Here is a 12,963-nt window from a genome sequence, read left to right as displayed (position 1 = left end):
AGAGACCAAGGTGGGGGCTTAGGCGGGGTGGGGGGATGTCACACTGGCTTGGGTACCCTCTGAGCCTCTGAGCAGGTGGAATGTGAGCTGGGGATGGGCTGTGCCAGGGAGCTGGCTGTGCGGAAACCCCTCTCCTTCCTCATCTGTGTCTCCAGGGCCCCTAGAGGGACCCAAGATGCCATGTGGATGACAACAGCCAAGAACCAGGAGTGGGAATGTTTGCCTCCTCTCTGGGGAATTAAGCTGCAATTTAATTTATGCTTGTAGAACTCAGTCTGTTCGGACAGACCAGATACCATCAGCCACTCTTGACCGGTGAACTTCATGGTGTAGGCAGGAAAAATCACGAGGATTCCTGCAGGGCCACCTCCTGGAACCAGCCAGTGATTTGGAACTGGCATTAGAGGAAATGTTAGTAGTATTTTACCCAGGCCCTGACAGTGTCCAAGACACTTCTCAGTGGCACAATTAACAAATGAAAAGATGTTCAGCTTCATTCATAGTTAAAGAAATGCAAGCTGGAATTCAATATTTTTGCCCATCAGATTGGTAAGGACTAAGAAGATTGATGATACAGAGCGATGGGGCGGCCACGGGAACAGCCCTCTCATCCTTTGCTTGTTGAGCCTTTTGCGGGTAATTTAGCAGTATCCATCACATCCAAAATTCTGACCACCCTTTGGCTCAGCAATTTCATTTTAATGATTCTATTCTGAAGATATTTCAGAGATGTGATTTTTAAAAACAATATATACAAGGATGCTCACTGAGTTATATCTGTATCATGTTCAGCACTACAGTAATTATGTCACCCAAATGGAAACAACTCAAACGTCCCTCAGTAGGAGACTTCTTAAATAAATTACATATAGGAAAACATTTAATATGAGTGAAGTTTTGGAAATAAACATATTTATATATATAATAACAGTACAAGTTAGTGTATATATTTGTTTAAAAATCTTGAAGACTGTATACCAAGATGTTAATAACAGAAATCTCTGGGGCATAGAAAACAGGGGACCTTTATTTTCTACAGTATGCACTTCTGTAATATCTACATTTTGTATTGCAGACATGCATTGCTGTTGCAAGCAGAAAACAGGATTTTAAAGTGAGGGAAAGCGAGAAAAGGATGAAAGGAAGGATCACGGTAGATATTTGTTCTTTTTTGCCAGCCAACATCTGAACCCCCTTGAAACATTTTGGTAATTCACCTATCTTAGGATGTCCCAATTTAGAAGTTGTAAATGGCCTTCTGGTGCCAGGCTGCTGTGCTGTGTCACAGGGGTACAGAGAGACTCCATTGAAGCCTGGCCCTCACCCCAAGAGAGACGCGGAGCCCAGTGGGACTTGGGTTTTCGGCCACTTGCAATCACTTCCTCCTTCCTTCCTTTTATCCACCTTCCCTTCCCTCCCCCTTCCCTTCCCCCTCCTCTTCACCTTCACCTTACCCTTACCCTTACCCTTACCCTTACCATCCCCTTCCCCTCCCCCTCCCCCTTCCCCTTCCCCTCACCCTTCCCTTCCCCTTCCCCTTCTCCTTTCTCTTCCCATTCCCCTTTCTCTTCCCCTTTCCTTCCCTCCTCTCCCCTTTACTCTCTTTCACTCCTTCCTTCCTTCCTCGCCTTCCTTTCTTTTTTTGAGACAGGATCTCACTCTGTTGCCCAGGCTAGAGTGCAGTGGCACAATCACAGCTCACTGCAGCCTCAAACTCCCAGGCTCAAGCAATCCTCCCGCCTCAGCCTCTCTAGTAGCTGAGACCACAGGTGCATGCCACTGCGCCCAGCTAACTTTTTGCTTTTTTAGTAAAGACAAAGTCTCCCTATGCTGCCCAGATTCAAACTCCTGGGCTCAAGTGATCCTCCTGCCTTAGCCTCCCAAAGTGCTGGGATTACAGGTGTGAGTCACCATGCCTGACCCAGAGTCTTAAATGATAAGGCAAAAAATGGAGGAGGTATGAGAAGGATACTCAGGGTCTCATAAAATCCACAGAATTGAACAAACAAGCTTTAGGAAGGGCTGAGATCGGACAAACTCTGGGGCCCAGAGCAGGAGTTTCTGGGCTTTCTCTCTAGGGAGCTGCCCTACTAGGAGCTCTGACAACACTCAGCTCTGGGTCTCTCATATCTAGTGTCAAATTCCTGCAAAGAAGAACCTAAGCTCAGGAGAAAGATCTGGGCTTGAAGGTCACTCACATATGGTGGGTGAGAAGCTCTGCAGCAACTTTCAAAGGAACAGCCAGGGAGGCAGAAGAAGAGCTGGTAGAGGTAGTGTCAGGAAGGCCACAGGCCACAGATGAGTGGGTTTTTGAGAGGAGGAAGAAATGATCATAATGTCAAAACCTGAGAGATAAAATGAGCACTGAAGAGCATCTGCAGGCCAGGCACAGTAACTCACACCTGTAAGCCCAGCACTTTGGGAGGCCGAGGTGAGAAGATGGCTTAAGGCCAGGAGTTCAAGACCAGCCTGGGCAACATAGCGAGACTCCTCCATCCTTATAATATATATAAAATATAACATATATATATATTTTTTTTTTTTCCAAAAATGGAAAAAAAGCATTTGCTGGTTTTGGTGACTGGTAACCTTGCCAAGGAAAATTTTGGCAGACAAATGGGGGCAATTACCTTGTTAAAGAAGGTTGGTCATGGCCCGGTGTGGTGGCTCACGTCTGTAATCCCAGCACTTTGGGAGGTTGAAGCGGGCAGATCACCTGCGGTCAGGAGTTCAAGACCCTGTCTCTACTAAAAATACAAAAATTAAGCAGTTGTGATGGTGCACACCTATAATCCCAGCTACTTGGGAGGCTGAGGCACGAGAATTGCTTGAACCCGGGAGGCCGTGGTTGTAGTGAGCTGAGATCACGCCACTGCACTCCAGCCTAGTGACAGAACAAGACTCTCTTTCAAAAAAAAAAAAAAAAGGTTGGCCACGACAAGGAAGAATAGAGAGGATGTTAGCAGGAGGAGGGTACTGGGCCCAAAGAGGCATTTCAAACTTGAGCATGTTGAGTGATGCCCTTGACTGATGAGGAATGAACAGAAGCCTCATGGTGGTGGAGAAGGACCCTTTGGTGAAGCTTTCCCAGGTGATTTTCTGCTAAAGTTTTGGCTTTCTCAAAACACTCTCATAATAAGCAGATGTTATTGCTCTTTGGCCCTCTAGAAAGCCAACAAGCAAAATGCCTTGAGCATCCCAAAAAACGGTTGCTGTGACTTCTGCTCTTGACCTGTCCACTTTTGCTGTGACTGGGCCACTTCCACCTCTTGGGAGCCATTGCTTTGTGCTTTGTCTTCAGGATCCTACTGGTAAAGCCACGTTCCATCTTCTGTTACAACTCTTCAGAGAAATGCTTCAGGATCTTGATCCTACTTGTTTTAAATTTCCATTGAAAGTTCTGCTCTTGGCTGCAGCTGATCTGGACGCAATGGTTTTCCATAGAGTGGAAACTTTGCTCAACTTTAATTTTTCAGTCAGAAAAGTGTAAGCTGAACCAATTGAGACGTCTTTGGTGTTGGCTGTTGTTTGTGCTGTTAATCATTGGTCCTCTTCATGAGGGCACAAACAAGATTAATTATTTTACTCAAAAATTGATGTGGATGGTCTGCCACTGAGGGCTTTATCCTCAACATTGTCTCATCCCTTCTCTTTTTTTTTTTTTTTGAGATGGAGTCTCCTTCTGTCACCCAGTCTGGAGTACAGTGGCACAATCTCGGCTCACTGCAACCTCTGCCTCCCGGGTTCAAGCAATTCTCCTGCCTCAGCCTCCTGAGTAGATAGGATTACAGGCACCCACTAGCAAGCCCAGCTAATTTTTTGTATTTTCAGGCACCCGAGTAGCTGGGACTACAGGCGCATGCCACCATGCCCAGCTAATTTTTTGTATTTTAGTAGAGATGGGGTTTCACTGTGTTGCCAGGCTGGTCTTGAACTCTTGAGCTCAGGCAATCCGCCCACCTTGGCCTCCCAAAGTGCTGGGATTACAGGCGTGAGCTGCCACGCCCAGCCTAATTTTTGCTTTTTTAGTAGAGACAGGATTTCACCATGTTGGCCAGCCTGGTCTCGAACTCCTTACCTCAAGTGATCCACCTGCCTCGGCCTCCCAAAGTGCTGGGATTACAGGCTGAGCCACCGCGCCTGGCCTCATCCCTTCTTAAAACGAGTTGTCCATTTGCAAACTGCTGGTTTCTTGGGGGCATTGTCCCCATGAGCGTTTCATAAAAACATCAATGATGTCACCATAAATGTGATGATTATTCTTGCTTCAAATTTAGCAGAATCCTTGTTGCTCTGACAGGAGCTCTTTTCAAACTGATGTCTTATCCTTCTTAGTGCCTCAAACTAGATCTTGTCGAGACATGTGATAACAAGTTAGTACAAATTTATTTTGGTGCCAAAAAATTTTGAAATCCATGCATAGTTTTTTTCATAATATGAATTTTCCATGAATCGTTTGAAGACCGCTTGTATAGAAAAAAACAGTATATATAGGGTTTGGTGCTATCCAAAGTTTCAGGCATTCACTGAGAGGTCTTGGAACTATCCCAGTGGATAAGGGAGGACTACTGTGCTAAAAACTATCTCTTGTTTAACTGAAATTCAAATTAAATTGAGTGGCCTGCATTTTATCTGCCAACCCTACCCTGGGGGCACTTAAAAATATCAGAGGCCAGGCGGGGCGCGGTGGCTCACGCCTGTAACCCCAGCACTTTGGGAGGCCGAGGTGGGCGGATCACGAGGTCAGGAGATCGAGACCGTCCTGGCCAACATGGTGAAACCCCGTCTCTACTAAAAACACAAAAATTAGCCGGGCGTGGTGGGGTGGGTGCCTGTAGTCCCAGCTACTCACGAGGCTGAGGCAGGAGAACCGCTTGAACCTGGGAGGCGGAGGTTGCAGTGAGCCGAGATCCGGCCACTGCACTCCAGCCTGGCGACAGAGCAAGACTCCGTCTCAAAAAAAAAAAAAAAAAAAAAAAAGAATTGCTTATCCACGCCCTGTTGCTTTCGTCTTAGCGTTACTCAGTGGGGGAGTCCTCCCAAGTATGATGGAGAGTCCTTTCGAAACCCTGCTGGATTGTCATGACAACCAACTGGGCTACTTTTCCACAGGTCGCCCCAATTCCTTTGGATTCTGATTTCTCTGAGGTCCCAGGATCCAGACAGGCATGGCCAATCCTTCCCCGCCCAAACTGTAACTCTCAAAACCAACACCCTGGCATAGGGCTGGAGGGGAAAATGGGTGAGGTCTGAGACAAAGAAGAGGGAAGGGTCAGGCAGGGCTCCGGGTTCCCCGCCACAAGCCTCCGCTGGTGTTCTGCTTTTCTCCCGAGAGCTCCCGCCCACCCTGCAACCCTCGCCTGGCCCGCTGCCCTTCCCAGCTCCCTCCCAGTGCCTTGTGGAGGCCGGGGCGGTGTCCCGAAGGGGGGCGGGGCAGCAGAACGGCAGCCACAGCCAATCACAGCGGGGTCCTTCGAGGAGGGGCGTGGTCTGACAACTTCGGCGCCGCGGCTGGACCAATCCGGACGCAGGAGAGCGAAGCTCCTATGCACTGGGCCCAGGTGCGCTCCTCAGCGTCTCCGGGCGGCGGGGCGCGCGGGATGGAGCAGGCTTGGGAGGCTGCACCCGGAGGCCAAGCCGGGGCCGAGCTCCCAATGGAGCCCGTGGGAAGCCTGGTCCCCAGGCTGGAGCAGCCGCAGGTGCCCGCGAAGGTGCGACAACCTGAAGGTCCCGAAAGCAGCCCGAGTCCGGCCGGGGCCGTGGAGAAGGCGGCGGGCGCAGGCCTGGAGCCCTCGAGCAAGAAAAAGCTGCCTTCGCCTCGCCCCGGGTTCCCGCGCGTGCCGCCGCTCAGCCTGGGCTACGGGGTCTGCCCCGAGCCGCCGTCGCCGGGCCCAGCCTTGGTCAAGCTGCCCCGGAATGGCGAGGCGCCCGGGGCTGAGCCTGCGCCCAGCGCCTGGGCGCCCATGGAGCTGCAGGTAGATGTGCGTGTGAAGCCCGTGGGCGCGGCCGGTGGCAGCAGCACGCCGTCGCCCAGGCCCTCCACGCGCTTCCTCACGGTGCCGGTGCCCGAGTCCCCCGCCTTCTCCCGCCACGCGGACCTGGCGCACCAGCGCCTGCTGCGCGCACCGTCCCAGGGCGGCACGTGGGGCCGCCGCTCGCCGCTGGCTGCAGCCCGGACGGAGAGCGGCTGCGACGCAGAGGGCCGGGCCAGCCCCGCGGAAGGAAGCGCCGGCTCCCCGGGCTCCCCCACGTGCTGCCGCTGCAAGGAGCTGGGACTGGAGAAGGAGGATGCGGCGCTGTTGCCCCGCGCGGGGTTGGACGGCGACGAGAAGCTGCCCCGGGCCGTAACGCTTACGGGTGAGTGCTCACCTGCGCCGGCAGCCGACGCCGCCAGGTCGGGTGGACGTAGCCGAAACCCCCACACCCGCCCAGCCCTGGACAGCTGGGCAGCTGACCGACTAAGGGACCCAGTTGGCCATCCCGATCCCCCACCCGATCTGGCTTCTCGGGCTTACAATCAATAACATTCCTGTCTACGTTACTGTAATTCACATTGTTGCGGTGGCTGACGCCTGTAATCCCAGCACTTTGGGAAGCCGAGGCGGGCGGATCACCTGAGGTCAGGAGTTCGAGACCAGCCTGACCAATATGATGAAACCCCGTCTCTACTAAAAATACAAAAATTAGCCTGGCATGGTGGCATGCACCTGTAATCCCAGCTACTCGGGAGGCTGAGACAGGAGAGTCTCTTGAACCCGAGAAGCGGAGGTTGCAGTGGGCCGAGATCTTGCCATTGCACTCCAGCCTGGGCAACAAGAGGGAAACTCCGTCTCAAAAAAAAAAAAAAAAGAATAAAGCCACTCCCCTTCTCATCCTCCCCTACCCGCACTCCCGAACTTTCAAATTCCCTCTTAGCATGCGCAGCATCTTTGAGAAGTGGCAGTGGAAGGAACTCCAGATGAGGGGAAGTCATTCAGGATCAGGTGGCAGGGGTGGCAGCCCAGATTCCCCCATCCCTGCACTGCCAAGGACTTTCTGGAAGGTCCAGGCTGCTGCTTTCTTTCCACCACACTGAGGAACATTTAGCCCCAAACACTCATCCATTCAGTAGATACTGAGTGGGACCACAGGGTAGATGTGCCAGCAGTGTGTGTGGCTGGTTTTTTATTTTGTGGTGCGGGGGAGGGGGAGCTTGATACAGAAGACAGAGCCCACAAAAGATACAAACAGTCCTGGACAAGGAGCCTGGAGGGAGTAGTTGGTGAATTTGGGGGCATGGGAAAGCCAATTTTTTTTCTTTCTTTTTTTTTTTTAAGACCTAAGTTTTGCTCTTGTCGCCCAGGCTGGAGTGCAATGGCACAATCTCGGCTCGCTGCAACCTTTACCTCCTGGGTTCATGTGATTCTCCTGCCTCAGCCTCTCCAGTGGCTGGGACTACAGGTGCATGCCACCACACCCAGCTAATTTTTTATTTTTAGTAGAGACAGGGTTTCACCACGTTGGCCAGGCTGGTCTCGAACTCCTGACCTCAGGTGATCCACCTGCCTCAGCCTCCCAAAGTGCTGGGATTACAGGTGTGAGCCACCGGGTCAGCCAGAAAGCCACATCTTGAAAGGTGAGTAGGAGCAGGGGGTGCTAGGGATCCCTGCTAGGTAGAGCGACTGGAAGGAGCAACGGCCAGGAGGGTCAGAGCCCCGCCCAGCAGGCAAACTGGCAAAAGCTTGGCTGATTGAGAAGCAGGCCAAGCCCACTGGCAGGCACCAAATTCCCAGGGCCCCTAGTTGAGAGGTTCTTAGACAGGGCTAGGGTTCAGGGGCTTGGATCACTCAGGAACTTTTGCAGTTTGATGTGAGCACATTTCCTGTGTGATGGAATATTAGTTTTCTATTGCTGTTGTAACAAATTACCACAAACTTAGTGTCTTTAAGTGACACAAATGTATTATCTTACAGTTCCGTAAGTCAGAAGTCTATAATGCCGGCTCACTGGTCTCAAATCGAGTTTTCAGTGGGGCTGCATTCCTTTCTGGGGGTCTAGGGGAGACTCCCTTTTCTTGCCTTTGCTAGCTTCTGGGCACCACTGCTTTTCTTAGGTCAAGCCCTTCTCTATGTTAAAATCCAGCGTTGTTGGTAGAGTCCTCTTGCTGCCACCTCTGATGCTCACCACCTGTCTTCCTCTTCCATGTATAAGGATCCTGAAGCTGGGCACGGTGGCTCACGCCTGTAATCCCAGCACTTTGGGAGGCCAAGGCGGGCGGATCACTTAGGGTCAGGAGTTCAAGACCAGCCTGGCCAACATGGTGAAACCCCGTCTCTACTAAAAATACAAAAAAATTAGCCGGGCATGGTGGCACGCACCTGTAACCCCAGCTACTTAGGAGGCTGAGGCAGGAGAATTGCTTGAACCTGGGAGGCGGAGGTTGCAGTGAGCCGAGATCGCACCACTGCACTCCAACCTGGGCGACAAAGCAAGACTCTGTCTCGAAAAAAAAAAAAAAAAAAAGAATATCTGGCTTCTTTCTCCAGAATATAAAGTTGGAACTTAAACATTGTGGTTTATGTTGGCATCCCAGGCTGAGGGGGTGGGTGCTGGGGTGAGGTGGGTGAGATGCTGGTGTGCTGTGTGTCTGTGGTTCTGAGTTGGGTTGGTTGGGATGGTCTCCACTAATCTGATTGTCCTGTTTGCCCCCATCCCAGGGCTACCCATGTATGTGAAGTCCCTGTACTGGGCCCTGGCATTCATGGCTGTGCTCCTGGCAGTCTCTGGGGTTGTCATTGTGGTCCTGGCCTCAAGAGCAGGTATGGTGTCCCTGCAGTCCCCATCCCCTCTCCCTGCTGCTCCACTACTGGGGCTGTGTTTCCAGCCCTTAAAACACCTTAGAATTAGAAAGAGACACTGGGAGATGCAACATGAAGACATGGTGCTTGATGAGCAAAGTTAAGGAAAATTGGTGCCTTCCTCCCACTGGACACAGCTTATGCCCTGATAAGCAATCAGATGCCAGCTGCCACCCCGGGGACTTTGTGCACTGCACAGACTATAAAAGCTCCCTGGGGCCCTGCCCACCCTGAGGTTTGCCAGTTCCATGCCCCTTCATTTGAGGCAGCAGCCAGGCTTTGTTTATTTAATGCAGCTTACACTGCAGCTCACCAGCGGTCTCTGTGCTTGCAGGAGCCAGATGCCAGCAATGCCCCCCAGGCTGGGTGTTGTCCGAGGAGCGCTGTTACTACTTCTCTGCAGAAGCGCAGGCCTGGGAAGCCAGCCAGGCTTTCTGCTCAGCCTACCACGCTACCCTCCCCCTGCTAAGCCACACCCAGGTGAGAAGGGGGTGGCCAATCTAGGGGGTACAGATCCTTCTAGGCTACAGAATCCTAGCACTGGAAAGAAGCTTAATGATTCAGTCCAGCTCTTCATTACAGAAGTCACCAAGGTGTAGAGGAGTAGCATGACCATAATTTCGTGCAGCCTCTAACTCCTGTGCTCAGGCAATCCTCCTGCCTCAGCCTTCTGGGTAGCTACAGGCATGTGCCACCATGCCCAGCTTTTAAAAATATATATTTTTGGCTGGGCACGGTGGCTCACACCTGTAATCCCAGCACTCTGGGAGGCCAAGGCAGGCGGATCACAAGGTCAGGAGTTCTAGACCAGTCTGACCAATACAGTGAAACCCCATCTCTACAAAAATACAAAAATTAGCCAGACATGGTGGCGGGCACCTGTAATCGTAGCTATTTAGGAGGCTGAGGCAGGAGAATTGCTTGAACCCAGGAGGTGGAGGTTGCAGTGAACCAAGATAACTCCACTGCACTCCATCCTGGGCAACAGAGCAAGGCTCTGTCTCAAAAAAATAAATAAATAAAAATAAAAATAATTTTTTTTGAGAGACAGGGTCTCACTATGTTGGCCAGGCTGGTTCAAACTTGTGGCCTCAAGTGATCCTCCTTCCTTAGCCTCCCAAAGTGCTGGAATTACAGGCATGAGCCACTGCGCACAGCCAAGCACTTATGTTTTAATCGTTGGTCTTTGGGTCATCTTTTGATAGGCTGGGCTTGGCTGGACAGCTCAGCTTTAGAATGCAGATTGCCAGGGCTTGGTTTGAGGCTGCAGGTTGGGTTTGTGTAGAATATTCCATCTCCATGGGAGAGGGAGAGGAGTGGATGTTTGCTGAATAGTAATCCAGTCAGTGGGTTTGAGAGCATCTATAAAAAGGGACCAATAGACAGGATCCAGCCCTTGGCATAATTTTTATTTTCCTTTTTTATTTATTTATTTATTGAGTCTCACTCTGTTGCCCAGGCTGGAGTGCAGTAGCATGATCTCGGCTCACTACAACCTCCACCTCCCAGGTTCAAGGGATTCTCTTGCCTCAGCCTCCCAAGTAGCTGGGATTACAGGCATGCGCTAGCACACCTGGCTAATTTTTGTATTTTTAGTAGAGATGGGGTTTCTCCATGTTGGTCAGGCTGGTCTCAAAATCCCCACCTCAGGTAATCCACCCGCCTCGGCCTCCCAAAGTGCTGGGATTACAGGCATGAGCCACTGCGCCCAGCGTTGTCCTTTTTTTTTTTTTTTTTTGAAACAGGTCCTCACTCTGTTGCCCAGGCTGAGTGCAGTAGTGCAGTCATGGCTTACTGCAGCCTTGAACTCCCAGGCTCAAGCAATCCTCCCACCTCAGCCTCCTGAATAGCGAGGACTACAGGCATGTGCCACCACAACCAGCTAATTTATTTTTTGTAGAGACACAAGTCTTGCTATGTTGCCCAGGCTGGTCTCAAACTCCTGGACTCAAGTGATCCTCCCACCTTGGCCTCTCAGAGTGCTGGGATTACAGGTGTGAGCCACTATGCCTGGCTTTTTTTTTTTTTTTTTTCCCGTTTAAAAAAATTGTTTTAAAATACACATAACATAAAATGTACCATCCTAGCCATTTTAAGTGTACAGTTGAGTGATATTAAATACATTCATAATGTTGAGCACCTATCACCACCATCCATCTCCTGAACTCTTTTCATCTTGTACAACTGAAACTCTAACCCCTCTAAACACTAATTCCCCATTTCCCCTGCCCCCAGTCCCTGGCAGCCACCAAGCTGCATTTTCTCTCTCTCTCTTTGGTTTGGACTATTCTAAGAACCTCACACAAGTGGAATTGCACAGTATTTGTCTTGTTGTGACTGGCTTATTTCACTTAGTATCATGTCCTCAAGCCTCACCCATGTCGTAGCCTGTATGAGAATTCCCTTCCTTTTTAAGGCTGAATAATATTCCATTGTATGTATGCACCACATTTTGCTTATTTGTTCTCTGGTCAGTGGACAGACCCTTGGGTTGCTTCCATGTTTGCATTGTTGTGAATAATGCAGCTATGAATTTGGGTGGACAAATATCTCTTCGAGACCCTGTTCTCAGTTCTTAGAGTATATACCCAGAAGTGAGAATTGCTGGATCATATGGTAATCCTATTTTTAATTTTTTGAGGAATTGCCATACTGTTTTCCATAGGAGCTGTGCAATTTTACATTCCCAGCAATCCTTGGCTTAATTTTACCTGGGGGCAGGTGCCAGGAATTTGTATTAGCTGTTCTGGTATGTATGAAAATGCAGCATTCCTTCCGTCAGTGCTTTAATGAGCGTGTATTAAGCACTTACTCTGTGTTTGGCAAGGGGAGTTCAATAATGAGCCAGAATAGCACAGCCCCCACCTTGACAAAGCTAAGAGAGCAGTGAGTGAGGCAGACATCAATCAGGAAATCACAGAAATAGATGTTTAATGACCACACTGATCTGTGCTGTGAAGCGACGGTGCACAGTGCTACGAGAGTAAATGACAGAAGGATGTGACCTGAAGGTCAAGGAGAGCAAGGCAGCATGTGCCTTTCAAAAACATTCAAGAAAAGATAGTGAGGCCGGGTGCAGTGGATCACACCTGTAATCCCAGCACTTTGGGAGCCTGAGGAGGCAGGCGGATCACCTGAAGTCGGGAGTTCAAGACCAGCCTGGCCAACCTGGTGAAACCCCGTCTTTACTAAAAATACAAAAATTAGCCAGGCATGGTGGCATGCACCTGTAGTCCCCACTACTTGGGAGGCTGAGGCATGGGAATCGCTTGAACCCTGAAGACAGAGGACGCAGTGAGCCAAGATTACACCACTGCGCTTCAGCCTGGGTAACAGAGTGAGACTCCATCTCAAAAAAAAAAAAAAAAAAGAGAGAGTGACACTGGGCCAGACAGCCTCCTGGAATCCTCTAATCTCTGTTCCAGTCTGGACCTGTTGCTCACCAGGCCTGCTGCACAGCTGTTCTGCAATTTCTATTTACCTGCATCTTCGGTATGCCTTTTGCCTCCCTCCTCGGTGGGATTCCCTGTTTCCTAGATCACATGTCTTTTCATTGGTTTCACCTCAGTCTCCTCAGTGGAGTCAGAGTTTTGCCACCTTGCCCAGGCTGGTCTCAAACTCCTGGGCTCAGGCGATCCCCCTGCCTCAGCCTCCCTAAGTGCTGGGATTACAGACGTGAGCCACCATGCCCGGCCTCAATTTCTTGAGACCTTTCGTGCTTAAAGAACTTTTATTCTAACCTCCAAGCTAACAATCGCTTGGCTAGTGTGTAGGAAAAACACTCAAACTGTCTTTCCTCTGCTCTCACACAACAACAACAATCAACCCAGAAGGCTTCTGTGACCAAATGTGGTTTTTTTTTTCTCTTACGCACGAAGCAGTGGGCACCAGCTGGGTGTCCTGTAATTTAATTCAATTCTGATGCTGTTTTCCTGGAGATAGCTTCAGATCCCACAGTTTGAGGGCTCAGTCCCTAAGGCTGCCCAGCTTCAGACACCAGTGACAAGTCCAGGCCTCTGGAACTTCTGACTGGCTGGCTTCAAGTTTGGGCTCCCACGTTCCTTCTTTGGGTTTGATTAATTTGCTAGAACAGCTCACAAAACTTAGGGAAACACATTTACTGGTT

At 50.4% G+C, this 12,963-nt stretch overlaps 1 protein-coding gene across 4 annotated transcripts in view; it reads left to right on the top strand.

Moving 5' to 3' along the window:
- The first annotated feature begins 5,569 nt into the window (after nt 1–5,569).
- Nucleotides 5,570–12,963, top strand: part of KLRG2 (killer cell lectin like receptor G2) — a 32,419-nt gene continuing 25,025 nt past the window's right edge. For 2 of the 4 annotated variants that reach the window (XM_063667881.1, XM_063667880.1), the window contains exons 1-3: nt 5,584–6,357; nt 8,697–8,798; nt 9,172–9,317. In XM_063667881.1, coding sequence (XP_063523951.1) covers nt 5,601–6,357; nt 8,697–8,798; nt 9,172–9,317 — 1,005 coding nt within the window. In that variant the 5' untranslated portion in view covers nt 5,584–5,600. Of the gene's footprint in view, nt 6,358–8,696; nt 8,799–9,171; nt 9,318–12,963 lie in introns of all 4 variants that reach the window. The other 2 variants (XM_054495561.2, XM_054495562.2) reach the window with 2 other exon arrangements.

This window comes from Pongo pygmaeus, chromosome 6 (assembly GCF_028885625.2).
Source record: "Pongo pygmaeus isolate AG05252 chromosome 6, NHGRI_mPonPyg2-v2.0_pri, whole genome shotgun sequence".
Taxonomy (NCBI): domain Eukaryota; kingdom Metazoa; phylum Chordata; class Mammalia; order Primates; family Hominidae; genus Pongo; species Pongo pygmaeus.
This window is presented reverse-complemented; position numbering and strand designations above follow the sequence as displayed.